The sequence below is a fragment of the Malurus melanocephalus genome, unplaced genomic scaffold, assembly GCF_030028575.1.
Source record: "Malurus melanocephalus ecotype Western Australia unplaced genomic scaffold, MMel_1.1 scaffold_430, whole genome shotgun sequence".
Classification (NCBI taxonomy): domain Eukaryota; kingdom Metazoa; phylum Chordata; class Aves; order Passeriformes; family Maluridae; genus Malurus; species Malurus melanocephalus.
Window position 1 is genome coordinate 361,874 of NW_026623662.1, and position 26,813 is coordinate 388,686.

Genomic DNA, 26,813 nt, shown 5'->3' on the forward strand with positions numbered 1-26,813 from the left:
CCTTTCCTTGTAGTATTTGTGCTCTCAGATTTTTGACTTGGTCAAATTTAGACAGATTTTTAGCCACGGCCACAAGGGAAGGAGCATCCCAATTTTTACTCCCTGCCACCTTTTCAGCGAGGCAGCAGGAAGAATATAACTGAGGTCAAAAAAAAAAAAAAAAAAAAAAAAAAAAAAAAAAAAAAAAAAAAAAAAAAAAAAAAAGAAAATGAGAAACTTGCAAAAAACTTTTCCCCTAATTTAGTTCTCAGCATTGCCCAAGTCATTCTGAATGCAACTTTCCACGTTGCTGGTAGCCTGAGGCAGACACCGAGCTCAGGAAATTGTCCCCTGAGTGGCTCAGGTCTGTCAAAGTAATGAGGACCTTAAAAGTGAGCYTTGGCACAGAACATGTCAGACAACCTGAGCCATAGGTGTTGCTGCTGCTGCTCACTGGAATTATGCATGCACACAGGAATTGCATAATTCTGGTGCAAAAATAAAGGTGTCTGTACAGGCTGGGGGTGTGTGTCTCCCTGCAAACACCCTCCTAATCTTCTTGTTAACAAACAGAGCGTGTGATTATCTCCTCAGCCATGTGAGCCCTGCTCTGCCTCCTGTCCTTTCCCTCTCAGGACTCTCTGGCATGATTTGGGATTATTTATCCTKCAGCAACAGCTCTAAGAATAACTTTCCATTGGCCTTTGGGTGTGTTGGCAGTAGCTGGGCTCGTGGTGACAAACTCACAGCAAATTAATAATAGTTTRTCCAGGTTTTTATTTCTGGAAGAAGAAAGGGTTGAGTTTTGCTGCTGATTCTCTGCTGAAAGTGCCTGTTGTGGTGTTCTGGTGTCACCTGGAAATTGGGACATCTCAGGACTGTGCTGGGACAGATGTCAGGCTGCTTTTTATTTTTCCTCTTCCCTTGAAATGCTCACAAAGCTGCAGCTTATCAGGRCTGCTGTCCCCGCTGCCTCATTACAGCTCTCAGCACCGAGAGCCCTTCCCCAGTGCTGCTGCTGGGCTGGAAATTGTGTCTCAGCTGGAAATCTCTGCTCTGGGAGGCGTGGGGTTCTCCATAAATCCTGTCCTTTGGATCAGGGGCAGCTCAGCTGCCCTTCAGCCTCCTCAAAACATCCAAGTCGAGTGGGGACAGGAGTTTTTCACCAAAATGCTCTCGGGGGAAGCCTCTGAAGAGRAYRTCTCTTGTTTGGTCTGATCTTGGGYGTTTCTTCTCAGGGAGCATCTCGCTCTGAACACAGCAGCTGCACTGAGCCCTGCTTCGTTCTGAACTTCACAAAAAGTGCTGTTGTGCCAGAATGGTTAAAAAAAATATAAACAATTGTAACGCAGTTTTTCTGCTATTTGTAAGGGCGAGCCAAGAAAAGCATGCAGGAGATTAGTGTTAGTTTAAAAAATGTCTGTTTGGTGCCGTGTTGTTTTATTTGTAAAGAAGAGCTCATGCTCTGTAGCAATCTCATATCTGCAGAAGATGCCTGGAATTCAGGGCTGACGACCTTTGGGGCAGAAATATGGRCTTTTTAGCCTTCTGACACCCCTTCAAGAGCCCTTTCCAAGCCCTTGGAGRTGGCAGGAATAGATTAATTCAGCTGACACGTGCAAGTTTTGAACTACCAGATTGGGACCTGATTGCCCTGGGTGCTAAAGAAGGATGGAAAAAGATTCACCTGACCTCATCTGACCTGCTTGAGGGCTGAAAGACAGGGAGCAGTTGGTGGAAGAGCTGTCACRAAGAAGGCAGAGTGCTAAAATGAACAGCACATGTCTGCCCAGGAGGTTCGTGGGAGCCTGAAAACCCACCCAGAAGCATTTAGGAGTTTGGTCAGAGTTAGGAAATGCAGAGAAAATGAAACAAGGAAGTGCCTAATAATTTCTTTTTCAGAAATTATTTATTTTCCAGTCACTATAAAAATTCCTGCTAATGCTTGCAGTAAATGCAGGTTTTTTTTTTAGGGTGGGGACAGCAAATGCCAGTCAGCAGAGCTGCTTCTCAGGGGTGGTGATGTGTGGGTTGGTCTGGAGCTCCAGCTGGGATTTGGGATGGTCCAGCCATCCCTGTTTCGTGGCACTGGCTCATCTGCTGCCTTCAGTGCTCCCATGAGAAGCTGAGGATGAAGAATTCGCTGCGTCAGACCTTTTCCCTGGCCCCATCCATAGCTGGTGGCTGCTGCTCCAAAAGGGGCTGGATACCTGCCACCAATGAAAGGAGGAAATTTTATGCTGAGTAAAGCATAAAGAAAGGCTCTGTTCTCGCCTCTGCTGCAAGCCCTGCATCGCTGAAGAGAAATTACCGCACCTCTGACTCTCCCTCCCTGCACTACAGCATTTTCTTTATGTTCCTGCTCCTGCTGCGTGTCCAGCCCGTTTCCTGCGAGGTTTGGGGGAGCTGCAGGATGGATGGCCCTTCCCTGGGGGATCCTGGCTGCCCAGGAGCTCACAGCTGTGCCCTGCATTAATCACACTGGTCTGGCCAGTATGAACTCTTCATTTGGGTGAAGTTCTCATTTGCTGTGAGCTAGCAAGGGTTGTTCACTGGTGGCTGGAGCCCATCTGGTTTGCCTGGTCCTGTGCAGCAATGATGATCTTTAAGGTCCCTTYCAACCCAAAACACTCTGGGATTCCCTGATCCCGGTGTCATTTCTGGTTTTCCCAGTCCTGTTGCTTTTACTTTTTTCCTTAGACCACTCTGCTCCAGCTGTTTTTTGAATACACAGCAAAATCTCAGATTTTGAAGGCTGGGGATTCTCTCCTGGCTTCTTTGCTTTCCCCACCTCCAAGTTTGAATCTCAGTGCTGCCACAACCAGTAGATCAAGGTCTAAAGGTTTTGTATTTTTTTCCTTGAAGTCCCATGTTTTATCTCAGGGAGATCTGGAGAATGAAGCAGCCAATGGTCACAAAATCCCTGTGAACGCAGAGTTACCCTCCCTGCCAGTCTCAGGAGGCAGCTGAAGTCCAGTGAAATTTGGCTCTCAGTGGACGTACAGTGCTAATTGCGAGGCTCCAACTTGAGAGAGAGGATTTGTGTCTCCCAGATCTTCCCAGGATTGCCAGGCAGGGGGAAACATCAACCTACTGGCACCCAGAACAAAATAAAATCTGCTGAGCAGCTTCAGCCAGGACGGAAACACAGTGGGAAAACCACAGTCACAGACTCTTCCTCACTGTCTTAGGGTTCCCACCTGACCCAGACCCAGAAAATTCAGATTTCATTTGTTTTTTGTCCAAGTCCCCAAAGCCTTGAAGGGAATGTGTGAGCATAATCTGAGCTTCTGAGGAAGGAAACGCCGCTTTCTTCAAGGTTGTGCTAAAATGTTCTGGAATGGATATCTGAGCTGGGGGGACCTGCTGGGATGAAACCCAGCTCATTTTCTTTTCAATATTCATCACTCCTTCRGGGGAAGAGGCTGTGTTTATTCCTCTTCGTGTCTAGAGATCRTCAGGATCTCCTTCCCAGTGATCTCTGTCCTGGTTTCCTCTGGAATAAAGTTCATATTCTTCTTTGTAGCTGGGCTGGTGTGTTCTGGATTTGGCGTGAGAATTGTGGTGATAACACAAATGATGGTTTTAGTCATTGCTAAGCAGTGTTAAACWAACTCYGGGACTTCTCAGCTTCTCATGTCCTGCTAGGAAAAAAGTTGGAGATGTACCAGGAATTGGGAGATGACACAACCAGGACAGCTAACCCAAACTGGCCAAAGGAATATTCCATCAAATTTTAAGGTTTTTGCCAACCTGGCACTGCCAACGCCATGAGAGCTGCACCTCAGTGAAACACAGCAGAGAAACTCTTTGTGCTGGGGGGAACAGAGTGCCAGGATGGCTTTGCTGGGGACAGGAATGAGACACTGAGACAGAAGACAACCTGAATTTGGGCAGTATTTCCCTTTTCTCAGTGCTCTGGAACTCTATGATCTCACACACACACACAAGGTGTGATCAACCAGATCAGGCACTGTTGTGACACGGTTTGCTTGAAATCAGTGACCTTGTGTGCTCTTTAACAGTTTGTCTGGGGGTTTACATTTCCCCAGTTACTCTGATAAGGACYGATTTTCATAGATTTATCCTCAGGATACTGGGAAATGCTGTCAGCTGTGCGGTGGAGGGTGTCACGTCATTGGAAGGTCGGTGTAAGAGACCGTACGGAAGTCCCTTGACTGTCTCACGATCATCGAGATGGACAGAGACTGAACACCCCAACAACCCCCAAGGGGGAGAAAAGGGGGACTTTTGCTCAAAGGAGTCCGAGGCAGATCAAGGTGGGATGTCTGCCAAGTGCCAGTGCCCAGGCTGCTGAGTACAACGTGTAAGCTACGGATGGTTGCACTGTTCCTGATGTGAAGGCGGAGAAGAACTGTACAACCCATGCTGCACACCTTACAAAACAATGTGCATTGTTTCCCCACCTCTTGGCCGTTTTTTCTGTGCTTCAAAACCCCTTGGCCTGCTGCTGTATGCTTTCAAAAAGACTATAAAGAGTCTCTCTGAAAAGACCCTGATGAGATCTCCCCAATGGACTTCAACAAATCCATGGAATCCGGAACCTCTAAGGACTCGTCTGAGCTGTTGGTAGCTCTAACCCCACTCTCCCTCTCTCTCTCTCTCACTTTCTCTCTTTTCTCTCTCTCACCTTCTTCTATCACGTAAATCCAATAAAATTGTTCATGATTTTGAATATATACTTGTTCCCCGTTTCTTTTGCATTCTGAGATTCAGATAACGAACCATCACGACTTCTTGAATTAAGCGGACCGTGACAGTCGGGTCCCTTCCAGCTCAGGATGTTCCATGATCCCATAAAACCCAACCTTGAGGACTCACATCCCCGTCTGCTCCAGAAAGGAGAGTTTAACTCCGGTCTCTGGATTTGTAGGTTATTTCCACGACCTCAAAACTCCATTCTTGTTTCTGYGACACTGAATATTTGTGTTGTTTCATTCGAGTCTCTGTGGTAAATTCCTGGAGGAGCTGAGAAATCATTACAAAYCTCTCTGCTCTCCCTTCCTAGCACAGAGGAGCACAGCTCTGACCTGCTTTTGCTGGTGGAAAACCAAGTTGGAAATGCAGGCAGAAACAACATCCATACASAGTTTTATCACATGGGAAGTGCTGGGGAAAAAAAAAAAGGAAGAAAGTCCCACTCATGGCATGTGTTAATCCCATCATTTAATACTCCTCTGGCTCAGGCACAGGTAACAAGGTGATGGGCAGCATCTGAGTGCCTGAGAGGAATAATCTGTGTGATGAGGGATGGCTGTGTTGTCCCTCTGTCRTTTAATTCCCTTGCAAACAAACCGCTCCTGAAATTAATCTCTTTATTTGGGACAAGCTGCAGCTTGTGCTGGGCTCTGCTCTTTGTGGTGAGCTCCAAAGAAAAGTTGCTGTCCTGTGGGGTGTCCCCAAAGTGAGACTTGGGGCAGGTTGTAAATTCAGGGGGAAAGGATTTAGCCAAAGTTAGAATCCGCTCTTTGTCGGGGGAGCTGCCGACAACGTCTCTGTGTGGGTTTTTCCTGCCACGTTGGCTCCCAAAGAAAAGCTTCTATCCACGGTAATCAGGGTTTATTAAAGGAAACCATGAGAAAAAAAATGTCTTTAGATGAGATTAAAGGGATTGTGTAGCTGTGCTTGGTGCTGAATTGCTCGGTGCTGGGCGCCTGCTCTGTCAGCATCTCTGCCTGGGCTCCCTCACCCCTGAACAGCAAAGGAAACACAGGAGCGTGCTGCTAATTAGCTGGGCTTCATTAACCACCCTGGCACTGCCCAGGAGGCCTGGGTGCTCCTGGCATCCTCTTAGCCAGGTGGGCARATCACCACATCCATCCACTGGCCACGGGACCTCACCAGACCCGCTGTCCATGGGGATGTGCTGCGTTTGCTGGGATTTCCTTTCCTCCCAGAGCTGTTTTTCACCTCATTTTCATTGTATTCAAAGMTTTAATGTGGATTTTTGCTCTGGTTTTCCACACCCAGGCTCTCCCGTGTGGCTCCTCTTCCTGCTGACCTTGCAGTGTCCCCAGTGCCACATGTGGCCATGGCAGGGGACATGGTGATGTGGCTCTGTCTAACACCTTTGGTGGCAGGAGGGCTGTGGGGGTGTGAGGGAAATGCTGTCATCTCACATATTCACCCAGCACCATGCTCCTTCCAGGAGCTGTCACTGGGGTGGGGTGGATTTGTCCCAGTCTCTGGTACAGGGACGTGACCATGGATTTTGTGGGATTGTCAATCAAACCCCAGGTCTCCCAGCTCTCCCTTTCCCCTCTCCCTGTACACTTCCTCCTCTCTCTCAATTGACAGATCAGTCCTTTGTGTCCTTTTATTCCTGATTTATTCCTACTTCCTCAGGCATAAAGCATCCTTGACTTTGTCCCCTTGGAAGCTGCTGCTGYATTTTGAGGATGTATTCATCATTCCCCAACTTTCCCATCTAATAATTGGAGTTAAAAAATGTTTGGAATGTTTCTTCCTCTTAGGCTCTTCCACAACCCAACTTTTCCTGTCCAGGGCCCCATCTGTTTACAAGGGATTTGCATGTTCTGGAGTTTTGGGATTGTGTCCTGGAGATCTCTGAGCAGAACTGAGCTGCCTCCTTTAACTCAAACCTTTGCTGGAAATGGTCAAAAACAGCCAAAAAACACCACACTGTGGGGCATCATCATCACTTGCTGCCCTCCAGGAGGGAGCCAAACTCTGGGAATTCAAATTTTGTGGGTGCTGACTCTGAGTCCTTCCTCTGACCATGGATGAAAGCCTGTCTGAAACAGCTGAATTTGCTGTGTGACCTTCCCAGGGACCTTGAAAGTGCTCTTGTGGCAGAAGCCACGTTGAGGAGTGATCTGGCCTCACACAGGAGCCCTGTCTGGTGGGTCCTGGAACCACTGCTGGCCACATCACCAGTGGAAAAGCCAATTTGGGTTTATTTTGGAAATACCCAGCCCAGAGCTTGAGCTCATCCCTTGCTGCCTGCTGGCTGTGGCCTTTTGTTTATTTGCTTTGTTTTTAGGATGTAATTATTCTCTTGCAGACTGTGCATGTCCGTGGCACTGCGTTTTTGTCCTCCCAGCTGCTGTGATTTCTGCAATCCTGACACAGGGAATAAAAAGCCATCCACACCCCCTTCTCCTCGGTGCATCCTCTGAGGGGTTGTACACACCCTGCTCTATTCTGCAGGCTAAACATCCTCGCCCCTGACCTCTGCTGTTATTTATTAATTAAGACAAATTGTAAATTACAGCCCTCAGAGGCTCCAGGACTGATTAGGGCTCTGGGATGGAGGGTACAGCACGAGCAGATGGGAGAGAAGAGAGGGCCAGCAGCAAACAGAGAGAAAATCCTGCTCCTAGGGCCTCTCAGACAGCTGCTGGGAGATGGCAAAACAGCCCCAGGCTCCTGCTCTCCCTGCTTTGTCCCAAAAGGCTGCTCCTGAGCATTCCTGGTGCTCTCAGGCTGCTGATGCTCTTTCCTCTGCAGGTGAACTTCTTCCCCCGTGAGGTTCGGTGTTTTGGAAAATGCCCTTGCTGGCTGCAAAAGCCTTCCTGGAGTTTCTCATTGGAGTCTCTGTGGTTTCCAGGTTAAATTTGCTGTCTTTGCCTGGAGGAATCACAGAATGGCTTGGGTTGGAAGGGTTCTAGGAAGGTTCTCCTCACCATTCCCTTCCTCTGTGAGTGACAGTCTGACCTCAAATGCGTTCTCATCTGCATGGGCTTTGAAGAGTTTTTGTCTGGAGTCTGTTTTTTCCCCATTTTGTGTTGGCTGTTTGTTTTAGTGGGCAGATTTCCTCCCGTTGTTGTAATGATGCTGATTTTTGGGCAGAGGGTTGTTCTCAGAGAGAGGAGCTGCTCAGAACCTCTTCAGTCTCTGGCTTTGCAGCAGTTCCCATTTCCCTGCCCTGCAGCTCTGCTGACTCTGCAGAGCAAAATATAGTAAAACACAGGGGTAAAATAGATTCCTTTTTAGTACTTGAAAGGAATAATTCCTTTCTAGATCTGCCTGGTTCCCCACCAAACCAGAGCCTGTCAGAAATCCGGATYGTAACTCATCAGTGACGGGAGCCGGTGTTCAGGGTCACCACACGACGTTTGTGAACACAGGACTCAAACAGGGACAGCTTCCCTCTTCTGCTGCTCTCTCAAGGATGGGCTCATTTGAAAGAGGAACGGTTGTGTGGGGAGAGCTCATCCCATCACCGCTCCATCCATCATAATAAAGGTTATTAAAAGCCTACGTGACCGGCCTGCCTGTCCCCGCGGAGCTGGCGAGGCAGTCCTGCAAACTCTGCACTATAAGCTGGGTTTTATTAAATATTTGCTTGACCAGAGAGGCAGAGCAGAACAGGGTAAACATGCCTAAAGTAAATGTGGGGTGACCTTTGTCCGTCATCCATCCGGCACCCGCGGCGGCTGCGGCAGGGAGGGCAGCGGGAGGTGAAGGTGATCCTACAACAGCCTGGAAATTCAGGCTGCTGAGAGAGAATTTTGAAATATTTGGGGTGGCATGAAAGTGGTGGCTGCTCTACAAGCCCAGACTTACCCTTTCCAYTCTCAGATGTAATCGCCCTATGGGTCAAAAGAATGTGGGATTTATTCTCCCTATTATTTTTGGGAGTAAATTTTTCAGTTCTGCCGGTGCTAGCAGAGCCTCACGGATTTGAAAAAGCTGCACATCCAGACCTGTGTCACTGTCACCTCTTCCTCCCTGTTGGGATCTGCAAACAAGGATTTTTTTCCTTCCCTCCTACTTGTGCGAGCCTGGCTGTCATCGCTGGTTACACCCCTGACTGCAGCAAAGTCACTCTGTGACAGAGGGGATGGGACACTGCAGGAGGGGAGCTGTGTTTGTCTGGCATCCTTTTTAAAATCGAGAACAGCTTTGTGAAGTTCTGTTCYGGATGATGAAGAGGGATGAAGGGCCTGAGCACCAGGTTTGTGTGGTCAGCACTCATTGAGGAGTTTGGATTGTGAAACCTGAGCTGGTAGGATTCCTCTCCCACAGGTTCTGTGGAGCCATAAATGCACAAAGCTGTTTTTGGTACAGAGGCACCCAAAAAAGCGAAGGAAAAGGGAGCAGATGGATGTGTTGAGTAGGAAGATGTGTTTCCATGGGGCTTGGTGATGTGCCTACCCAATGTTTGAACCCCACACTGCTCCCACCAGCCTGGTTAAACCCTCAGATATTTTAAGAGGCTGAATGGTGCAAGGAAAACCCTCTTCCCTCTCTTTGGGAAGGTACCAAGCTGGTCCTTGGATCATTAACTTTCCCACTTCATGGTCCTTTAGGCTTTATCACGGCTAATAGATAAGAAACCCCTTTCTCCWCAGWCACCTGAGATTCCCAGGGGAGCTGGATCTTTTTTTARAGATATTTTCTTGGCTGTGARGTGGCTGGRGARTGTGAGGTGGGTGGAGARTGGTCTGTGGTGAGAGCCCAGGGGCGGGAGGTCACCCACAGCTCCGTTTGCTCCACGTTGGCCATGAGCCCGCTGCAGATGTGCCTGTGACAGCTGGCACAGAACAACCCCCTTGGCCAGTATGAGGCAGCTTTGACCTGGAAGCCACCAAGATCCTGCTCAAACAGGGCCGTTCTGGACCGAGGTCTCCCTGGAAGGATTTTAAACCRGACCAGAGCTGGCTCCTTCCTGGCAAACTTCAAGGGCTGCAGGAGAGCTCAGCATCCATCTGGAGCCGTCCCTGTAGGCAGGTCCCTGACCTTCTCCAGGCTTCAGCCCCTCATCCAGAGGAGCAGGGTAATAATCCTCCTCCAGTTCTGGCGGCTCTGATAGCAAATACACAGCTGGGCTGAGGCAAACAGCAACGCTGGGGGATGTGTCCACCATCGCCCTTCTGCGCTTCCAGTCAGTGTTTGTGCTGCACCGTGGGGCACGGGTGTGTGTCATGGAGAAGAAAAGGGTGSTGGTTTATGACTCTGCTGTGTGATTTCTGCTTTTTCTCCCAGCATCTTTTCTGTCAGGAGGGCTCCCTTTGTGCTGGTTTTAAGTAGAGGGCTCAGCGCGGAGAAAGGGAGGATTAGCAATTAAATACGCTCTGATGATGGCATGGTTGTGAAGGAGGGAGGAGGAAGGAATACTCCATAGTAATGTACTTTTGTTTTCTTTTTTCTCTGCTTGTAGGACACAATCTGCCGGGGAATTGGTGTTTTGAAGAGTTTTACAGCTCCTAATCCTCGTTGCCTTGGGAATACAAACCTCTCTAATCATGTCACCGGCCATGTGGAAATGGACTTGCCTGGTTTCTCACCTCCTGCTGTCCACCACRGTGTCCCCTCTTGGCAGGCAGCAGCCACCCCATCCAAAGAGGCCATTCATCACCTTCACCGGAGAGCAGGCAGAGGGAAACTTCAACCACTTGGTGGTGGACGAAAGAACTGGGCACATTTACCTGGGGGCTGTCAACAGGATCTACAAACTCTCCAGTGACCTGAAGGTCCTGGTGACCCATGAGACTGGTCCTGACGATGATAACCCCAAGTGTTATCCTCCCAGGATAGTCCAAACCTGCAACGAACCCTTGACGCCCACCAACAACATAAACAAAATGCTCCTCATAGACTACAAGGAGAACCGGTTGATAGCCTGTGGGAGCCTCTACCAGGGCATCTGCAAGCTCCTGAGGCTGGATGACCTCTTCAAGCTCGGAGAGCCCTTCCACAAGAAGGAGCACTACCTCTCTGGGGTGAACGAGAGTGGCTCTGTTTTTGGAGTCATTGTTTCTTACAGCAACATGGATGACAAGCTGTTCATCGCCACGGCCGTGGAYGGCAAACCGGAGTATTTCCCCACCATTTCCAGCAGGAAGCTCACCAAGAACTCCGAGGCCGACGGGATGTTCGCGTACGTCTTTCACGACGAGTTTGTGGCCTCTATGATCAAGATCCCCTCGGACACCTTTACCATCATCCCCGACTTTGACATCTACTATATCTACGGCTTCAGCAGCGGGAACTTTGTCTACTTCCTGACCCTGCAGCCTGAGATGATCTCCCCACCCGGCTCCACCACCAAGGAGCAGGTTTACACCTCCAAGCTGGTCCGGTTGTGTAAGGAGGACACGGCCTTTAATTCCTAYGTGGAGGTGCCCATTGGCTGTGAGAAGAACGGGGTGGAATATCGATTGCTCCAGGCAGCCTACTTGTCCAAGGCTGGAGCCATCCTGGCCAGGTCTCTGGGGGTGGGCCCCGAGGATGATATCCTCTTCACAGTCTTCTCCAAGGGGCAGAAAAGGAAGATGAAGTCTTTGGATGAGTCTGCTCTTTGCATCTTTGTCCTGAAAAAGATCAACGACCGCATCAAGGACAGGCTTCAGTCCTGCTACAGGGGAGAGGGGACGTTAGATCTGGCCTGGCTCAAGGTCAAGGACATTCCCTGTAGCAGCGCGGTAAGTGAAGCCCCTGAGCACCCAACCTTAACCCCATCACGTATTCACAGGTCTTCAGATAATCACCCTTCCCAACCCATAAAGTGGAGACCAAGGCACTGAGACCGGCTTGTCCCAGTCTTGGCTCTGCCTCCAGCTCACCACACCACCCAGTTTAACCAGTTTAATCTCACCACACCACCCAATTTAACCAGTTCATGCCCCTCTTTGCTCATGGACAAGCTGATGAAGGAATCAGCAGAGATGCTGTTTGCTGATGAGCTAACCAAAGGGCTTTGGAATTTTTAGGAGGAATTTGCCTGTTTTATTTACTTCACTATCAGATCACAGAGGTGGAATCACTTAGGCCCAAGTGCGCTCTCGGCTCAAACCTAAACCAAAACAGGACCTAGAGATGACAGTGGCTTGTGCCATTTTCTGTGTGTGCCGGTGTAATTTTATCCCAGGATTTATTCAGTGAACTTTGTGAAGCTGAGGCTTCATTTCTTCCAGGGCTGAGAAGCACTGGTCATTAACCATCAAAGCCCCTCACTTTCTGCTCTCCAGCCAGCTCTGCACTGAGAAATTAAGGCCTGGCTGCAGATCAAGGATTAAACACTGCAAGATTTAAGGGCAGGAYTGGGGAAGAGGCTGGTCTGTCTGACCTACAAATGGTCTGAAGAAATTGCCTCGGTTTATTCCTCCGGCTGGGGTGTTGTGGCAGGGATGTGCTCAGGGCTGGCTTTGATAGCGGGCAYGGACACGGGCATTACAGCCAGCACCGCACCCAGGGCTGCCCAAGCCGCTCCCCGGGCTTTGATTCCCAGCCTTAATTAGCTCTTTCAAGTGAGAGGCGAGTTCAAGGCTGAGCAGAGGGAATAGGGAGAAGCGCCAGAGTGCTTTCCTGCCCCGCAATCTCCAGGCAGGCACTGCTCGGGGTATGGGATTGTTCCTTTGTGCTCAAGCCTGGTTTGCTGGGGGATTCCTGCTGCTGCTCCCTGGAGGGACAAGGACAGCCCAAGAGGAATGTGGATGGGAATTTCATAGCAGGGACACGGATTCTGCCTCACTCTGCCCTAATTCCCCTTTACACCCCTCAGTGTCCTTGTTTGACCTTGCCCTGCTCTCATCCTCCCACACCAAAGGGACGAGTCCTTGATTTTAGTCGGGATCTCTTCTGCCTCAACCCGCAAAGCTCCCTGTGGAGCGCTGCACTGGGAGAAAGGCTGTGCCCAAATCTGGCTTTGATTTTTTTGTTTAGCCGCAAGGCCTGTGCACATTCAAAGAGCTGCCTTTAGATTTAAGCTGGGAGCTTCCCACTGGAGTTTCTTTCCCGGGCTCTTAAGCCTCTCCATGCATTTGCATATTTGCTCTGCTTGTGCTCCGCGCTAACGTTTGCAGCGCTGGACCTCTCCAATTAGGAGGTTTGAAACCTCTCAGTCCTGGCTTCTGTGGCTTTAGACAGGAGCAAAAAAAGATCAACAGCTTACTTGTGTCCCGTGGGGTGAGTCCCAAGCCACGAAAACTGATGTCAGATTGGATTTGTAAGGACAGGACTGCAGAGGTTGGAGAGAGGAGAAGTGTTAGAGCATATTTAAGAGTGTACTTCCTCGCTGTGAATCAGAGATGCTGCAAAAGAATCTGGAAATCCTTGAACTAAAAGCAGGAAGCCTGAACAGTGTGAGTAGGCTGTCCTCTCTTTAAATGAGCCTGCTTAGAGCTGCTGGCAAGCCCTGCCTGAGATCAGCTGTGCTGCCCCAGGGAAGAGGTATTAGTGTCTTGGCTGCTGGAAGGGGCTGCCGAATCCAGCCGCTAAGCCTGGACAATATTTGCTGCTTGGTGAAGWATTTTGGAGCCTGGATGTGTCTGTGAGAGAGAGCCTGGTCCCCTCTCTGCTGATGTCCTGCCTGCCAGCCCTGCTGCCACTCAGCACATGTGTTCGAGGCAGCTYGAAAACCAATTACAGAGCCATCAGTGAGCCTTTCCCCGCTTTTGTGTGGATGTCAAATGTTTCTCTGCTGCTGCAAACAGAGGCTTAACCTGCCCACGGTCCAGGCTGGGACTGACCTTCAGCTTTGCTGCCCTGCTTTGGCAGCTGGAATCCTTTATGAGAACAGGTCTGGCTGATGTGCAGGGCACTGGGCAWYTCARAGTGACAGAGGAGAGATTTGGATTAGATGTTAGGAAGGAATTCTTTACACAGAGGGTAGTGAGACATTGGAACAGGTTGCYCAGAGAAGCTGTGGCTGCYCCTGGATCCCTGGAAGTRTCCAAGGCCGGTTTGGATGAGGCTTGAAGCACCCTGGSATAGTGGGAGGTGTCCCTGCCCATCGCAGGRRTGGCACTGTTTGATCTTTAAGATCCTTTTCAACCCAAGCCATTCTGTGATTCTTTGTGGTATTAACTGTAGGACTGAGGAGCTGAGTTCACTGCCCTTCTCTTGCCTCTTGGTGTGTGTTCAGGTCTGGCTTTTAGTAACAAATATTCTAATTTTTCCAGTATTTCTAGCAGAGCAACTGACTCAAAGGGCATCCACATGATAGGATATTTCTGCCCCTGCCTTGGTGTAATACTTGCTCAAAGCCATTCCAGGCAAGAAAAATCTCCTGGGGACCATTCCCAGCACACCTGCAACGTGCACACAAATAACTGCAGAGATGTGGGGGAATTACGAACTTTTTCCCCAGTAGCAGAGTATTTATCTTCTCTGGTCTGGTAACTTGGCTGCAGYTGGAGCTGGCAGAGCTGAGCTCAGGAAGGCAACTGGGCTGGACAAACTGTATCTCATGGTCAATATTCTATGGGAAATACTGGGTGCCCAGATATCCTGCAGGGCTGAATATCTTGGAATATTTCCCTGGTCTGGTTTGCAAAAATCAAAGCAAAGACAAAGGGAACTCTGTGTGAGGAGCCCGTGATTGTCCCGTGCCCGGTGCCTGTTGTAGGTGACAGCAGAATTCCTAGAGTGGGAAAGGTGAAACTCCAGAGATGAACAGAGAATCCTCAAYGCCCATTCCTCTCCCATCCCCGTGTTACAGCTGTCCTCCTATTCATCTTCAGCATAATTCAGGAAAAAATGATAGATTTTTATGTCTGGGCCGTTGATTTGCAAATTGGTGATGTTCACTCAGGTGATGAATGGTCTCAGGTAATTCCTCTCTGCAAAAGCAGGATAATAGCTGATATTTAAGCAGTACACTTGACCCCAGATGCTTAGAAATTCATATAATCAGAGAAAAATGAGACTGGGAAAAAAGGATTCTTACGAGGTCATCTGATTTGCCCTTCTGCCCTACTTATAACGCTTCTGACAGATGTTTGTCTCACCTGTTCTTAACCTCTGGCTGTGGAGATTCCTCTCTCTCTCCCTAAAATCTGTCCGTGCTGTTAGGAAGCTTTCCCTCATGTCAAATCTAAATCTCCTCTCTGGATACTGAAGCCATTCCTGCTTACCCAGTCAGAGGGCACCTTCAAACCCTTTGGCTCTCTGGACAKGCAGGGTGTTGGCAGGAGGCAGGGCTGCTCTGGAGGGGAAAAAACAGGCTTCCTAAAACAGAAAACCAGCTTTGTGGTGGGTAAAAAAGGCTGTGGTTTAAATGTCCTTCATAAACTTKGTAATTGAGCAGCTTGATCTAGCTGAGGCTGTCCCTGCCCATGGCAGGGGGTTGGACTAAATGAACTTTTAAGGTCCSTYCCAACCATTCTGTGGTTCTAYGGCGCTGCTGGGAAATGCTGGATTTCTTTAATAATAAATTAAAGAAAAATAGGCWGTTTGAGAGGAGGATGGAGATGCAAATGTGCCATTTCTGTACAGGAATCGATCATTGGGGGATCTGTTGATTGCCTTTGCTATGAAATAAGATAAATGKGTGCATTTTGAAGCTCAGTGAGAATTTCACTCCTGGGATACTCAGCAGATGAAACAGGGGAGCCTTTCCCTCTCCCTTGGGGCAGGTGGGTGAGACAAAATGCAGGGATGAAGATGAGGAGGCTGTTGGAGACTGACCCCAAAGCAGCCTGAGGGTGTCAGGGCTGTGGGGAAATGGAGAGGAGCAGGGATCAGAGAGGAGTAGGGATCAGAGAGGAGCAGGGATCTGACAGGAGCAGGGATCTGACAGGAGCAGGGATCCTGCTGGAACTTTGGCTGGGAATGAAGTCCCAGATGACCCTGGCTGCCACTTAGGAGCTGGGTGCACCCCAGGGCTGCTCTCCTGGGAGATCCTGGGCTGCTCCTCACCTGATCTTCCTCTCAGCCCCACAGAACTCCAGTCCCTGCCCTGAAAAAGTGCCACCTCCACTGCTGCAGCTTCTACCAGACACRCAGCACCAACATCTGTCCAAGACAATCAAAGTGTCAGCCTCCAACTCTCGCCTGGCTTCTGCCTTTTGCTGGTATTTTCTTTTCCTTCTGGCAGGAAATGGGGTTTGACTGTTTAAATTGCTGTATTCAGTCTCTTCCTGTTTTTCATGGCAGCGCTGTCACTTAGGGGAGAGCAGAAATGTTTTCCGAGCTGACTGGCCAACAAAAGCCCTTGTGTGAAGAGCTGGGCAATATTTTCCCAACACTTTGCTACCAGAAGTGGATGTTTGGGTCTCAAATCAYTGTCTGACGGGTGACTTGGCTGTAGAGGCTTCCTGTGCTCTGCTGGCTGTTGGTAACTCCCCAAAATCTCTTTGCATTTGCTGCTGGTGAGGTGTCTGAGAGTTTTGCACCAACTCCATGTGTTTGATCCTCAATGGGACACTGCTCTCCTGCTTTCCCAGTCCATCCCTGATGCCCACCAAGCCAGCACTGCTGCTGTCATGGGGTTTGGGTGGACTCAGGAGAGGGTTGTGGAGCTTGTCTTTCCATGGAAGGCACGTTTGGATGGGCACTGCCAGCTGGGCAGGGGCAGTTTCCTTTGGCAGCACAGGGATGGGCACTGTTTGCTCTTTGGGGGTGATCCATGGGCTCCTCCTGCTCCATTCCACCAGGCTGGGAAGGRCCAGTTTGAGCTCAGGTGGTGCCAAGGCTTCATGTCTGGTAGGGGACAGTTTGACTCCTGGGAAGGGAAGAAATGACCAAGATTTCTCAGCCTATTTCATATTCCTCTTCCTTCCAGGGCTTTTGGCCATTGCCACATCTCTGAGGCACTGAGATGGGGAGCAACAGGAGATTGTTTTACAGGAGGGGTGGCTAAGGCACAAGCCCCCACAATTTATAGCCCAGGGATTCCTAGATCTTAGTGCTGTGCCCGTCTGTTGCAGGAAGAGGGAATCTCTTCCCCTTTTCTGCATTTCTCTCAGGCATGGTGGACAGAGGAGTTATTTAGAAAGAGAGATATGGGCTGGAGCTGCTGGAAAGAAGGGATTTCAAGAGAAAAAATCACTTTACAAGCAAAAAAATCATGAATTGTCATCCCAATCTGTCATTTCTCCCATTTTCCTTTAAAAGGAAAAGCTGGGGATAAGGGAATGTTACCTTTTGCTCAGTCCTCGGGGAGAGGAATGTGTGGAAGAAGGTCCCTGCAATGCTGGCGCTTTGGCATTTTGTACACACATTCCCTGCCCATTTCTCCTGGCTGGACCCGTGAGTACGTGAGCCTGGTGCTTTCCCAGGGAGGTGGATCGATCACAGAGATTATGATTATTGGTTTAATCAGAATTCACAAACTCTCTATTTGCCAGCTGGGCCATCCTAAGTCCATCCCTGTATGTGTCAGTGCCACTTGCGATTGCACAATGGGAATTTTTGCTCATCCCAGCTGGACAGACCACGCACAAATTTTGTGTCCATGTCTACTCCAAATTATGGAATTCGGACAGCTGAGGTCAGTTCTTGGTCAATTTTTAACAGTACTCTCTTCCTCCTCTGAAAATGCAAATAAGAGCAGGAAAACCCTGGCAAAAATGACGAAGTTCAGTTTGGGAAGGGCAGTACCCTCAGGAATGCTGTAATTCCTCCCTGGGAATGCTCACTGGAGACGGGGAGAGGGAGCAAACAGGTTTCCTGCTGCCAGATCTGTGTTTGTGCACTCGGTCACATCAATTTGTGTTGGACAGAGCGCCGTGTGCAAGGGACCGGCTGAGCTCAGCCGCTCTGATAAGAGGTGACAAATATCCTCCTGCTGACACCGGGGGCTGCACAGGGCAGAGAATGGGCTGGGGAGGAAGACAGGCACAGRGAGGGTGTTGGCTTTGAGATTCTGCAGCTCTGTGGTTTGCAAACCTCCCCATTTCACCTTTCACCGCYGGCAGGGCTGAGCATCTTCTGCCCCGCAAAGCTGGGGTGAAAAACGCTTCCACAGGGAGAAATTCCACGTTATCTCCCACATGAGGCAGCTCAGGGAGCTCTCTSCAGGGACACAGCTGGTATTTCTCATGGAAGTGGCCAGAGCAGTCTAGGGCTGTGTTCAGTCTGGAGCCAAAGCTGAGTTCACATCTCCAGTGCTCCCAGCAGTGTCCTGGCCCCTCTGAACTGGGATTGGGAAAYCTTCCCCACTGCTTCCTTTGAGGTTCATCTTCTCTTTTCCCTGGGTGATGGTTCTCCCTCCCATGAGCCAGCTCTGCTTTCAGCCAGCAGGGATAAGGACAGTTCCCTGCCTCTGTAAAGCGCTCTGTGCTCCAGGCAGGGAAAAAAATGGCTTTGGATGCTCTGAGGGAGAGTGAAACAAAAACTCTTAATCCCCTACAYCAACAGAAGCTTGCACTTAAGGGCTGTAAACCAGGGCCTAATTGCATGGAGAGGATGATTGCATTTGAGGTATTAAGTAGGTTTCTCAGTATTAAACACCTGTCCTTGAAAGGATCCTGCCACATCAGTGGATGCAGAAATAATACTGGCAGTAATTAATTACCTTCTCATAACACCCCCACCCTGAAACCTGTCCTTCCCAAATCCTCATGGTCCTGGGGGAAAAAAACCCCAAACATTCATTGGAAACAACCTTCTCAAACCAATTTATTTCCTCCCAAAACATAAAGCAGGAGGAAWCCCTCTGCCTTTAAGTGGCTGGGCGCCAGATCTGCTCTCTCACGTCTGGGTGACCCCGCTCACACAAAATGTTCATTGAGGCCAGMGCAGGACCCAAGGCTGCAGAGTGGCTGTTGTGTCTGAGACATTCCAGGCACAGCTCCCTCCCCCACCACCCAGCCCATCTCTGCAGYAGTTGGCTCTGTGACAGCTCAGTGTCACCCCCGGGTCCTGCCGGGCCCCCCGAGCTCAGGTGAGCCGAGTTCCAGACTCCCCATCCCTCCCYGCATGGACGGTCAGATTTATTTCTGGGAACTGCTCTTTGCTGCTYCCCCTGCCAGCAAACCAAGCTGTTTTCTTCTGCGGTCGAGCCCTGCGGTCGCCTGTGGCTCAGCTTTGCATTTTTTGGAGGGCTCCACATGATCTCCTCGCATTCTCTTCCACGCCAGGAGATCTCGGGCAGCTTCGCGAACCTGACCTCGCGTTGCCTCGCCAGGAGGTCGCCTGGCAGGCCGAGGGGAATGCTTGTGCAAGAGAGGGTTTTTTTATTAAAAAGAATGAAAAAAAAAGAGGCAGAAAGCAAACCCCAGATGTCCTGGAAGAGCCAGAAGCAAAGTGACTCCAGCTCCCTTGGTGAGGCTGATGCTATTTAAAGCATCCGGAGAAGGGGAGGTTGTACAATGCCTGTTCTGTTGAGGAGGGGGTCGAGGGAATGCTGGATTCAGCTTTGCTCTCTGGGATAAATCCTGCACAGACCCTTCCTCCCTCGCCTGATGCCAGTGTGGCTGTCGGGGTGAAACACAGTGCAGGGTCTGTCTCAGATCTTGGAGGATCAGTGAAGATATTCACCCTCTGGGAGCGGATCTGCTGTGCATGTCTATTTATTTATATTCCAGGCAACCTATAATGTAAGACTTACTTATTTTTCCCTCCCTGAAATACGCACTTTATTTATCCAGATTGCACGGATGGGTCCCCATTGTACCAGGTAGGATWACACAGATATTGGAACACTGGATAGTGTGAAGATGGAAATTTAAAAAGCTGTTTTAGTCACAAAGAGATGCCTGAATCACATCTGACCATATTTCTGCCCCAGACACTCCCAGCCTGGCATATGCATGACTTTGCAGGTGTGGGATACAATTTTTGCACTAAGTTTGGTTTTGATTATTAGCACTGGGCCAATCTTTGGGTAACATGGCAATGATTTTGGGACAAAATTCAGTGTTTGCATGGACCTGATTGTGTAGATATATATCCAAGTTGATGATGGAGCTGGAGCCTCATCCCTCAAAGTGTTAAAGGCCAGTTTGGATGAGACTTTGAACAACCTGATCCAATGAAAATTGTCCCTGCCCATAGAATGGGACTGGTTGGTCTTTAAAGTCCCTTTTGACCCAAACCATCCCATGATTCTATATTCGGAGAAATACTTGACAGTAGGAAAGGCAAAACACCCAGCTAGAGATGGAACTAAATGGCAAAGACAGAGAGCCCTCTGCTCCCTCYATGCAGGACTGGGAGCTGGTGGAGCTGCTGGAACATGTGGGTGACATTAGATCGGGAGGGACAACATTGCAYTTCCCCTTTTCAATGTCATTACCCTGCCCTTGTCAGAGATCCAAAATATAATAGGATTTGTACAGCTGATTTATCCTGTAAACAAGCAATATTAGCCAGGCACGTATTTAAACACGGAGACAGAGTGGGAGAGTGCAGAAGGGAATAATAAAAAATCCACTCCTCCTAATGAGGGAATGACCCAGCACTCTTGGTTTGGGGATGACGGTCGGGATCCTGCGCCAGCAAACGCAGGGCTGTGATTGTGATCGTGTCCCTGCTTCCAGGGCTGGCTGCAGCCTTCCAGCTTCTACATCCTGCTCTCAGATTTGGGAGGAGTTGGAGCATCAGTAGATTCACACTGCTTGGTACAAACACTCAGAATTCCTCAAGCACCRAGATCCGTGCAGATAAGCAGCAGCAAGCGGGAGATTTTCCCTTTCAGCAGCGCTCRAGTGCTTTAGTTTGTTGTTTAAACTGATAACCAGGCTTCTTTAAATTCATCTTCTTTGAGATGATGGGACCAGACACATCTCGATTCTCCCTGATACAGATGCCAGCCCTGGATCATCTCAACTTTCATTTGTTGAGCAAGCCGAGCTCTCACCATTTCCCCATGCCCAGTGCACACATCTCACTCATTACAGCACTTAACTCAACTTTGCAGKACCGTGCTGAGGTTTAATTAATGCTTTTAAGAGGCTCAGGGCTCTCGGGGTGAAGGTGTTGCCTGCATGCAAAGCAGCCCCGTTGTTTCATTTCTGCAGCGCTGTTGGCGCTTTGGGTGGCACTTTGCAGCCCAAATGATGATTTTTTTTTTTCTGTGGAACAAAATAATAATTATAGCAATTGTGATTCCTGTGGAGAATGGCAAAGGGAGGCAGCTGGACTTTATCTGACCTGATACTGGGGTGCACTCAATGGGAACGAGAGGGCTGATCAGGKAAATGTGACATCCTTTAGGGTAAAATGCAGCACTTTTTCTCAAAGGTGTCTTTTTGCTTACACAAAACACCCTTTTCACCTAACATTTCCTCTCTCTGGGACTCTCTCTCCRTCTCAGAGACTATCAGCGCTGCTGTGTTTCAGGTGTGTAACAGAGCTTTGCTGCTGGAATAAGTTCTTACAGAAGAGCTCGAGCAGCTTAYTTGATCAATACTTCCCTTTTGAAAAATCCCTAAATGCTTATTTACCCAACAGCCCATGGCAGTTTCAAAGGCAGAGTCTSCACACTCRATAATCTCTTTTTTTTTKKKKKGGGGGGKGTGYGAAAATTTTTAAGTGRATTTTTCAAAGCCCTGATCTGAGAGCCACAGAGATTATATTCCTCTGTTCATCCRTCAGTGCCTCATCCATATGATCCCCTGAGCCAGAAAAGGGAAGTTTTTGGGACCACAGAAGAGCTCTGCTTCTTCCTTTTAGATCTTTTACTGCCATTCAGGTCACAACCATCCTTCTGGTTTGTAGGGATGAACCTCGGTGACCACACATTTCCTTCTGATCACAGAATCAGAATAATTTGGGTTGGAAAGGAYCTTAAAACCCATCCAGTTCCACCCYMCTGCCATGGACAGGGGCACCTCCTCCTAGACCAGGTTRTTCAGATCCCCATAACAGCTCAATTCTGCTTCCAGAGCAGTCCCAGGCAATGTGCCCAGCWAAAGTGGGAGCCAGAGATGGAGAACAAGCAAAAAAAAAAAAAAAATTTGGAAAATCTTTGCATCGCCATGGCCGGGAGAGGGTGAGCAGATGCTGAAAGGTGGGCTCTGCATCTTCAAAGTCTGAAGCATGAAGTCAATAAAGCAAACTTAGTGCCAGAATTGCTTAAATTCTGTAATATTGGGGTCTAGAAAATGTGTAGGGGTTCGCTAATGGATGTACCTTGAGCACATCTTTGGGCACTGTAATCACTCAGAAAGCCACAGCTCAGAGGATGATAAATTTATAGCACAATTCCTTTTATCCACAATTACTGATAATCACCCAGCTCTCCCGAGCAAAAGGCCTGAAGACTGAAGGGACCTGTTGCTCTCTGTGAGAAAGACAGCCTCCTCTTCAGGAAATTGCAAATTTTACGACGTGGAGGAACACGGTGTAGACTGTTGTGAAGCCTTACACTCACAGCAGAGCAGGAACATAAATGCAGACATAAAAATCTGTACTCCATTAAGATTCTGCAGYGCTCTGGAAACTTGACACCAGTCCTTGAACCGATGCTTAAACTGCAGACCCAAAAACCAAATGCCTGTCCCATTTCTAGTCGATTTGAGTAACTTTTCCTCCCTTGTTCTGGCATTCCTGAGTGGTGTCTGAATGCAAGCCTCTCAGCACAGTGGGTGCAATTTCCCTGTAATTGGTAAAGTTACTGTGACTGCACTGTCATTTGTATATGGTGACATGTAATTGCTCAGTGACCGCTGCTGTGGGTGCACCAGTGAAAAGCAGTGTGCAATTATAATGTATTTCCAAATGCTGGCTCTTTGTCCAGCTTCTGTTATATCACAGAGCACCCTGGGGAAACGGGACTGGCTATTTTTGGGTGTCATTAGGCTGTGGACTGACTGCTGAAGAAGGGGTTGGTAGGTGGTCTGTGCTRTCTTTGGTCGCTGCCCATCTCTTTGTCCACAAAATTTGGAGCTGCAGATGACAAAGATCTGCAGCTGGGCAAACCTGTGRCCTTTTCCTGACCCTCTGTCGGGAATGTGTGGGGTGGGGAGGGCAGTGACCGGTGTGAAATTATGGGAATGATGTGGCAGGAGGGGARAGCCAAAGGGGCCGTGCCCACTCTGCACTGGGATTGCACGGCTGGGCACAGSAGCAGGGTGAGATGTGATGGTTCTGCTGAAGTTCTGGGGGGATAAAAGGCAGGKGAACCAAAATCCACTGATTTCACAGAAGGCWGCGTGGCCAGAAGCAGAGATACTCCAGGAAGTCAGAGGGAGAGTCAGCCCAGCTTTGGGAATGCCAAGTACTAATGGCATGGTCACAGCAAAATCCTCATAAACAGGAGTTCCCCCAGTGCTGAAACCGTGCTCAAACCACCAAGAGAATGTGCCAGGCAGACAGGAGAAGAACAAAACTTGGGAARCACAWYCTGCTGCTGTCAGAATTTAAAGACCTGTGGTTTGTGGGGAGATGGTTTCCATTATTTCCAGCCCCACKCTGTGGGGATTTATGGCTCACCCCTGTACCAGGTGATCTAGACCCTAAATTTCCTAGTTAGTGTCTCTTCAGACAAAATGATGTTCCTACTGAGGGGTTTTTCTGTTTTAAAAATCTGGATTTTTAAATATCCCATTGATACGGATGGGATATTTGCCCACCTTCACCCTCACTCAGTCCTTGCAGGCAGGAAGGAAAGGAGATCATGCAGTCAGGTGATGGAAAAGACCTTGGATATCTCCTTGCAAAGACTCAGCCGCCTGTTCCTGTTGATTTCTTATTGCTGCTGGCTCCCTGGCCCTGYTGGCAGCACAGACATCCATTAATGTGTGTTCCCTCCATCCCTGGCTGCAGCCAAGCCCGAGATAACAGCAGAGAGGAGCCAAGTACCTGCCACCATGGGAAGACAGGGCTGTTAGGTATTAGCTGTAAATCAAAGGCAAAACTTGGCCATCGGGACAGCCTTTATATCCCCGGTGAGTCTGTGGAATTGCTTTGGAGCCCGCTGAGATATCTGGAAAAAAAAAAAAAAAAGGCTCCGGTGCTTTGATTGGGGAGGAAGATTCCGCAAGGAGACTTTGAGGGGTGRCTAATCCCTTATCGAGGCTGCTCCCCAAATGTGGATTAGGCTGTGTTTGATTATCAGGGGCTGTTTCAGAGGCAAATAGTGAAAGCAGATGTTTAAGGGACAATTGGTGTATGATGAGTGCTGTTCTCACTGCTCCCCTGGTATTTGGTGCTTCTGCTACTCCTGAAATGCCAACGCTCTCTCCTGCTGGGGAATCGGATGAGGACAGGGGAGGAGGTGATGTAACCAAATCTCTAACCCTTCTGCTGAATTTGGGGGTTTTGGGGGCTCAGCGAATCCCTCCGGGACTGAGCCAGCACCAGCCTTGTAAACCCATCCTCTCCAGGAGGCCTTGGATGTGTTAATTGTTTATTTGATAGGCTTAATCCTGGAGGAGGCTTGCCAGAATCCTCCTGCTCTTTTGCACATCCTTCTCGTGTCAGCGGTGAATGTGACACTTGGCCACGGTGTCACTGCTGCAGGTGAAAGGCTGGTTGGTGACACAGGGAGTGGTGGCAGGAGCAGAACAGAGACAGCTGGTGCCCCCTGTGCATCAGCCCAAGGTGGAGAAGCAGCTGGTGGCACTGGAGAGGGCATTGATACCCTGGGAGCTGCCAGGTGAAGATATTTTGGATGTGCAGAGAACCTTGCAAACTCTGGCTTCTCAGTTTCCCTGGGGCAGAGGGGTGGTGAGAAACATTCCCTCATCTGCAAGTGGGAATTTGGGGTGGGATGATGAAGTGATGGAGTCCAGTCCAGCATTCCAACTGCAGGGCCCCRTTTCCTTCCAAAGGTTCCTGCCTGACTTGCTGGGTTGGATTTTAACTGCTCAGGCTGTGAGAATTGCTGRTATTCCTCCCATCTCCTCAGACCTTCCCTCTGTCTCTCCCCAACCACCCCAGCCGGTGTGGCAGCAGCTTTAGAAGTGAATTCGTGCCCTCACCTCCTCTTTCATTCTGGAAAGTCGTTAACATGAAATTGCCAGGCAGAGAAGCTCCAGAGAGTTTAACGTGGCTACTTTATATTGCTGCTACGAGTGTCTGGAATTGAAAATAAACCTGTGCTTGCAACTCCTGACCCTTTCATCATAAATCCAAACTTCCTTACGCGTCTCTCTTTGCTGCAGAAGATGACTGTATTTCTGTCTCTACAAAGGCCYGTGTGCAGCTGAGAGCCACAGCTGTGCAGAAGCCGGGTGGTGTTTATTTGTAGGGTTTTGCTTGCTGGCGTTTTTTTGGCAGATGATCCCCAGAGGAAATAACCCAAATAATGTTAAATGAAAATAGTTTTCGTGTGGCGTGTGGCTTGCTGGCCTGGCTCCTGTTCCTGGGGGAGGGTTTGTCCACATGGCAAACCRCAGCTCTGTGATTGCTTCTCTGGCACCCACCCAGCAGCACGTGAGTGGACTCAGAATTCTRCAGCAGTTTTTGAAAGTGACCTTAAAGATCATCCAATGCCATGGGCAGGGATACTTTCCACCATCCCAGGGTGCTCCAAGCTCTGTCCAGCCTGGCCTTGGACACTTCCAGGGATCCAGGGGCAGCCACAGCTTCTCTGAGCAATCTGTGCCAAAGCCTCCCCACCCTCATCATAAACAATTTCTTTTTTAAATCTACTCTGACTCTATTTTCTTTAAAAAAATCTGTCCCCCTATTTCTCTGTAAGTCCTTCTTACAAGGGTGTGTCCTTCTAAAAATATCATCATGTAAATAAGGTCAAACATAGAAGCATAAAGTTAATTTTGTGTCTGTGTGGGATATCAGCCYGTTAAGGGTAGGTCTGAGTTCAGCTGGAGCCCAATTAGATGGGAGGAACCACCTTGTGGCAATTAGATTAATTAAATCTCAACAGGTTGTAAACGAACCACAGGTGTTTGTGGTTAATCTGTGATTTTTTTTGGGGTTATATCCTCCCAGGCTCCTGCCTGGAAGGTTCTGGATGGTGTGGGAGGGCTGATTGTGTGGGTTYTGTCTGCTCTCAAGTGCTTCAGCTGGAGTGGCTGTTTTGGCTGTGCTCCTCTCCTGAGRATGTCTCCGACTGTGCCAGCTCTGCTGGATTTGTCTCATTTCGCTCATTGTCAGAGTCATTTCCTCGTGTTTGGGATGGAATTTTGTACTCCGGACCTTGGGTAAGATATTGCTCGTTCTGTTAAGCTTTTTACCCTCTCGGTGGTGGAGAAAACTCTCTTGTTTTCCTTAAAAACTTTCCTCCCTTACTTGCTGCTTTCAGCCTGGAGTGTTTTTTCTCAGCTCATCAGGCTGTTGGAGTGAGCTTTTAGGCAGTTTGATTGTACCCTTGAAACACAAATCGTGCTAATCTAAAAATTTAAGAGTTTCTGGTCAAACTGGGCCTGGCTTGAAGACCTAGATTTTTCTCAGAGTTTATATTCATAATGCAAATAATGAGAGGGGAATATCTTTATAGAGTCTGACTGAGAGATATAAGAAAGAAAGGGAATATAGGGTAATTCTGGTTGGAAGGACATCAGAGGGCATATAGTTTGGCTGAGGGGATCCTCTGAAATCCTTTTTTTAACAGCTGGCTCTGTTGGAAGGTGCATTCCCAGTTTGGTTGGGTGGCTCCTTCTCTTCCCCACCTCCTTTTCTCTTCTGATTATGGATTTCCACMGCCCAGAGCTGGTTTGCCGATTTATCTCGGACTTTTTTGCTGGCGTTTTGGACCAGCAGCATCCTGCCTTCTGCTGGTGAAAGCTGCTGATCTGCTCCCTAATTGCTCTTTGAGCCGGAGTTTTAGCTCTGCTAAAAAGGGCAGTCCACCAACACTAATGACTCCTGCAGGCCGGAGCTCAGGCGAGCTGATCCCTGCTAATGGCTCTTCGAATTCCTCCTAGGTTTTATGTATTTATAAACACATTTAGGACACATTATTCTTCCATTCAGCAGAACCATCTGTAATTATTGCCCGTAATTGCTGGGTGAGGATAAAATGAACCAACCATCGGGGGCTTTTACTGCTGGYGAACTCAAGCAGGGAGCATCACTTTTTTTAGCTTTGTTTCCAGGAAACTGTGAGTTCAGACAAAGAAAATCATCATGGCCCTTTATTACTGATGTAGCAAAACTAGGCAACCTTCCTGTACTCTTAATTATTGCTTTTCTAGGCCTTAGTCCAGCAAAACATTTTAAGTGGATGCTTAACTTGAAATCTGCGAATGGCCCCGGAGAAGTTAATGAAGTCC

The 26,813-nt window shown here is 48.9% G+C and overlaps 1 protein-coding gene across 1 annotated transcript in view; it reads left to right on the top strand.

Moving 5' to 3' along the window:
- The window catches only part of LOC130581728 (plexin-A4-like), a gene marked incomplete at its 3' end in the record, with an annotated part of 220,610 nt that overhangs the window by 15,373 nt on the left and 178,424 nt on the right, over positions 1-26,813 (top strand). The window contains exon 2 of the mRNA XM_057380002.1: positions 10,127-11,390. Coding sequence (XP_057235985.1) covers positions 10,212-11,390 — 1,179 coding nt within the window. The remainder of the gene's footprint in view (positions 1-10,126; positions 11,391-26,813) is intronic.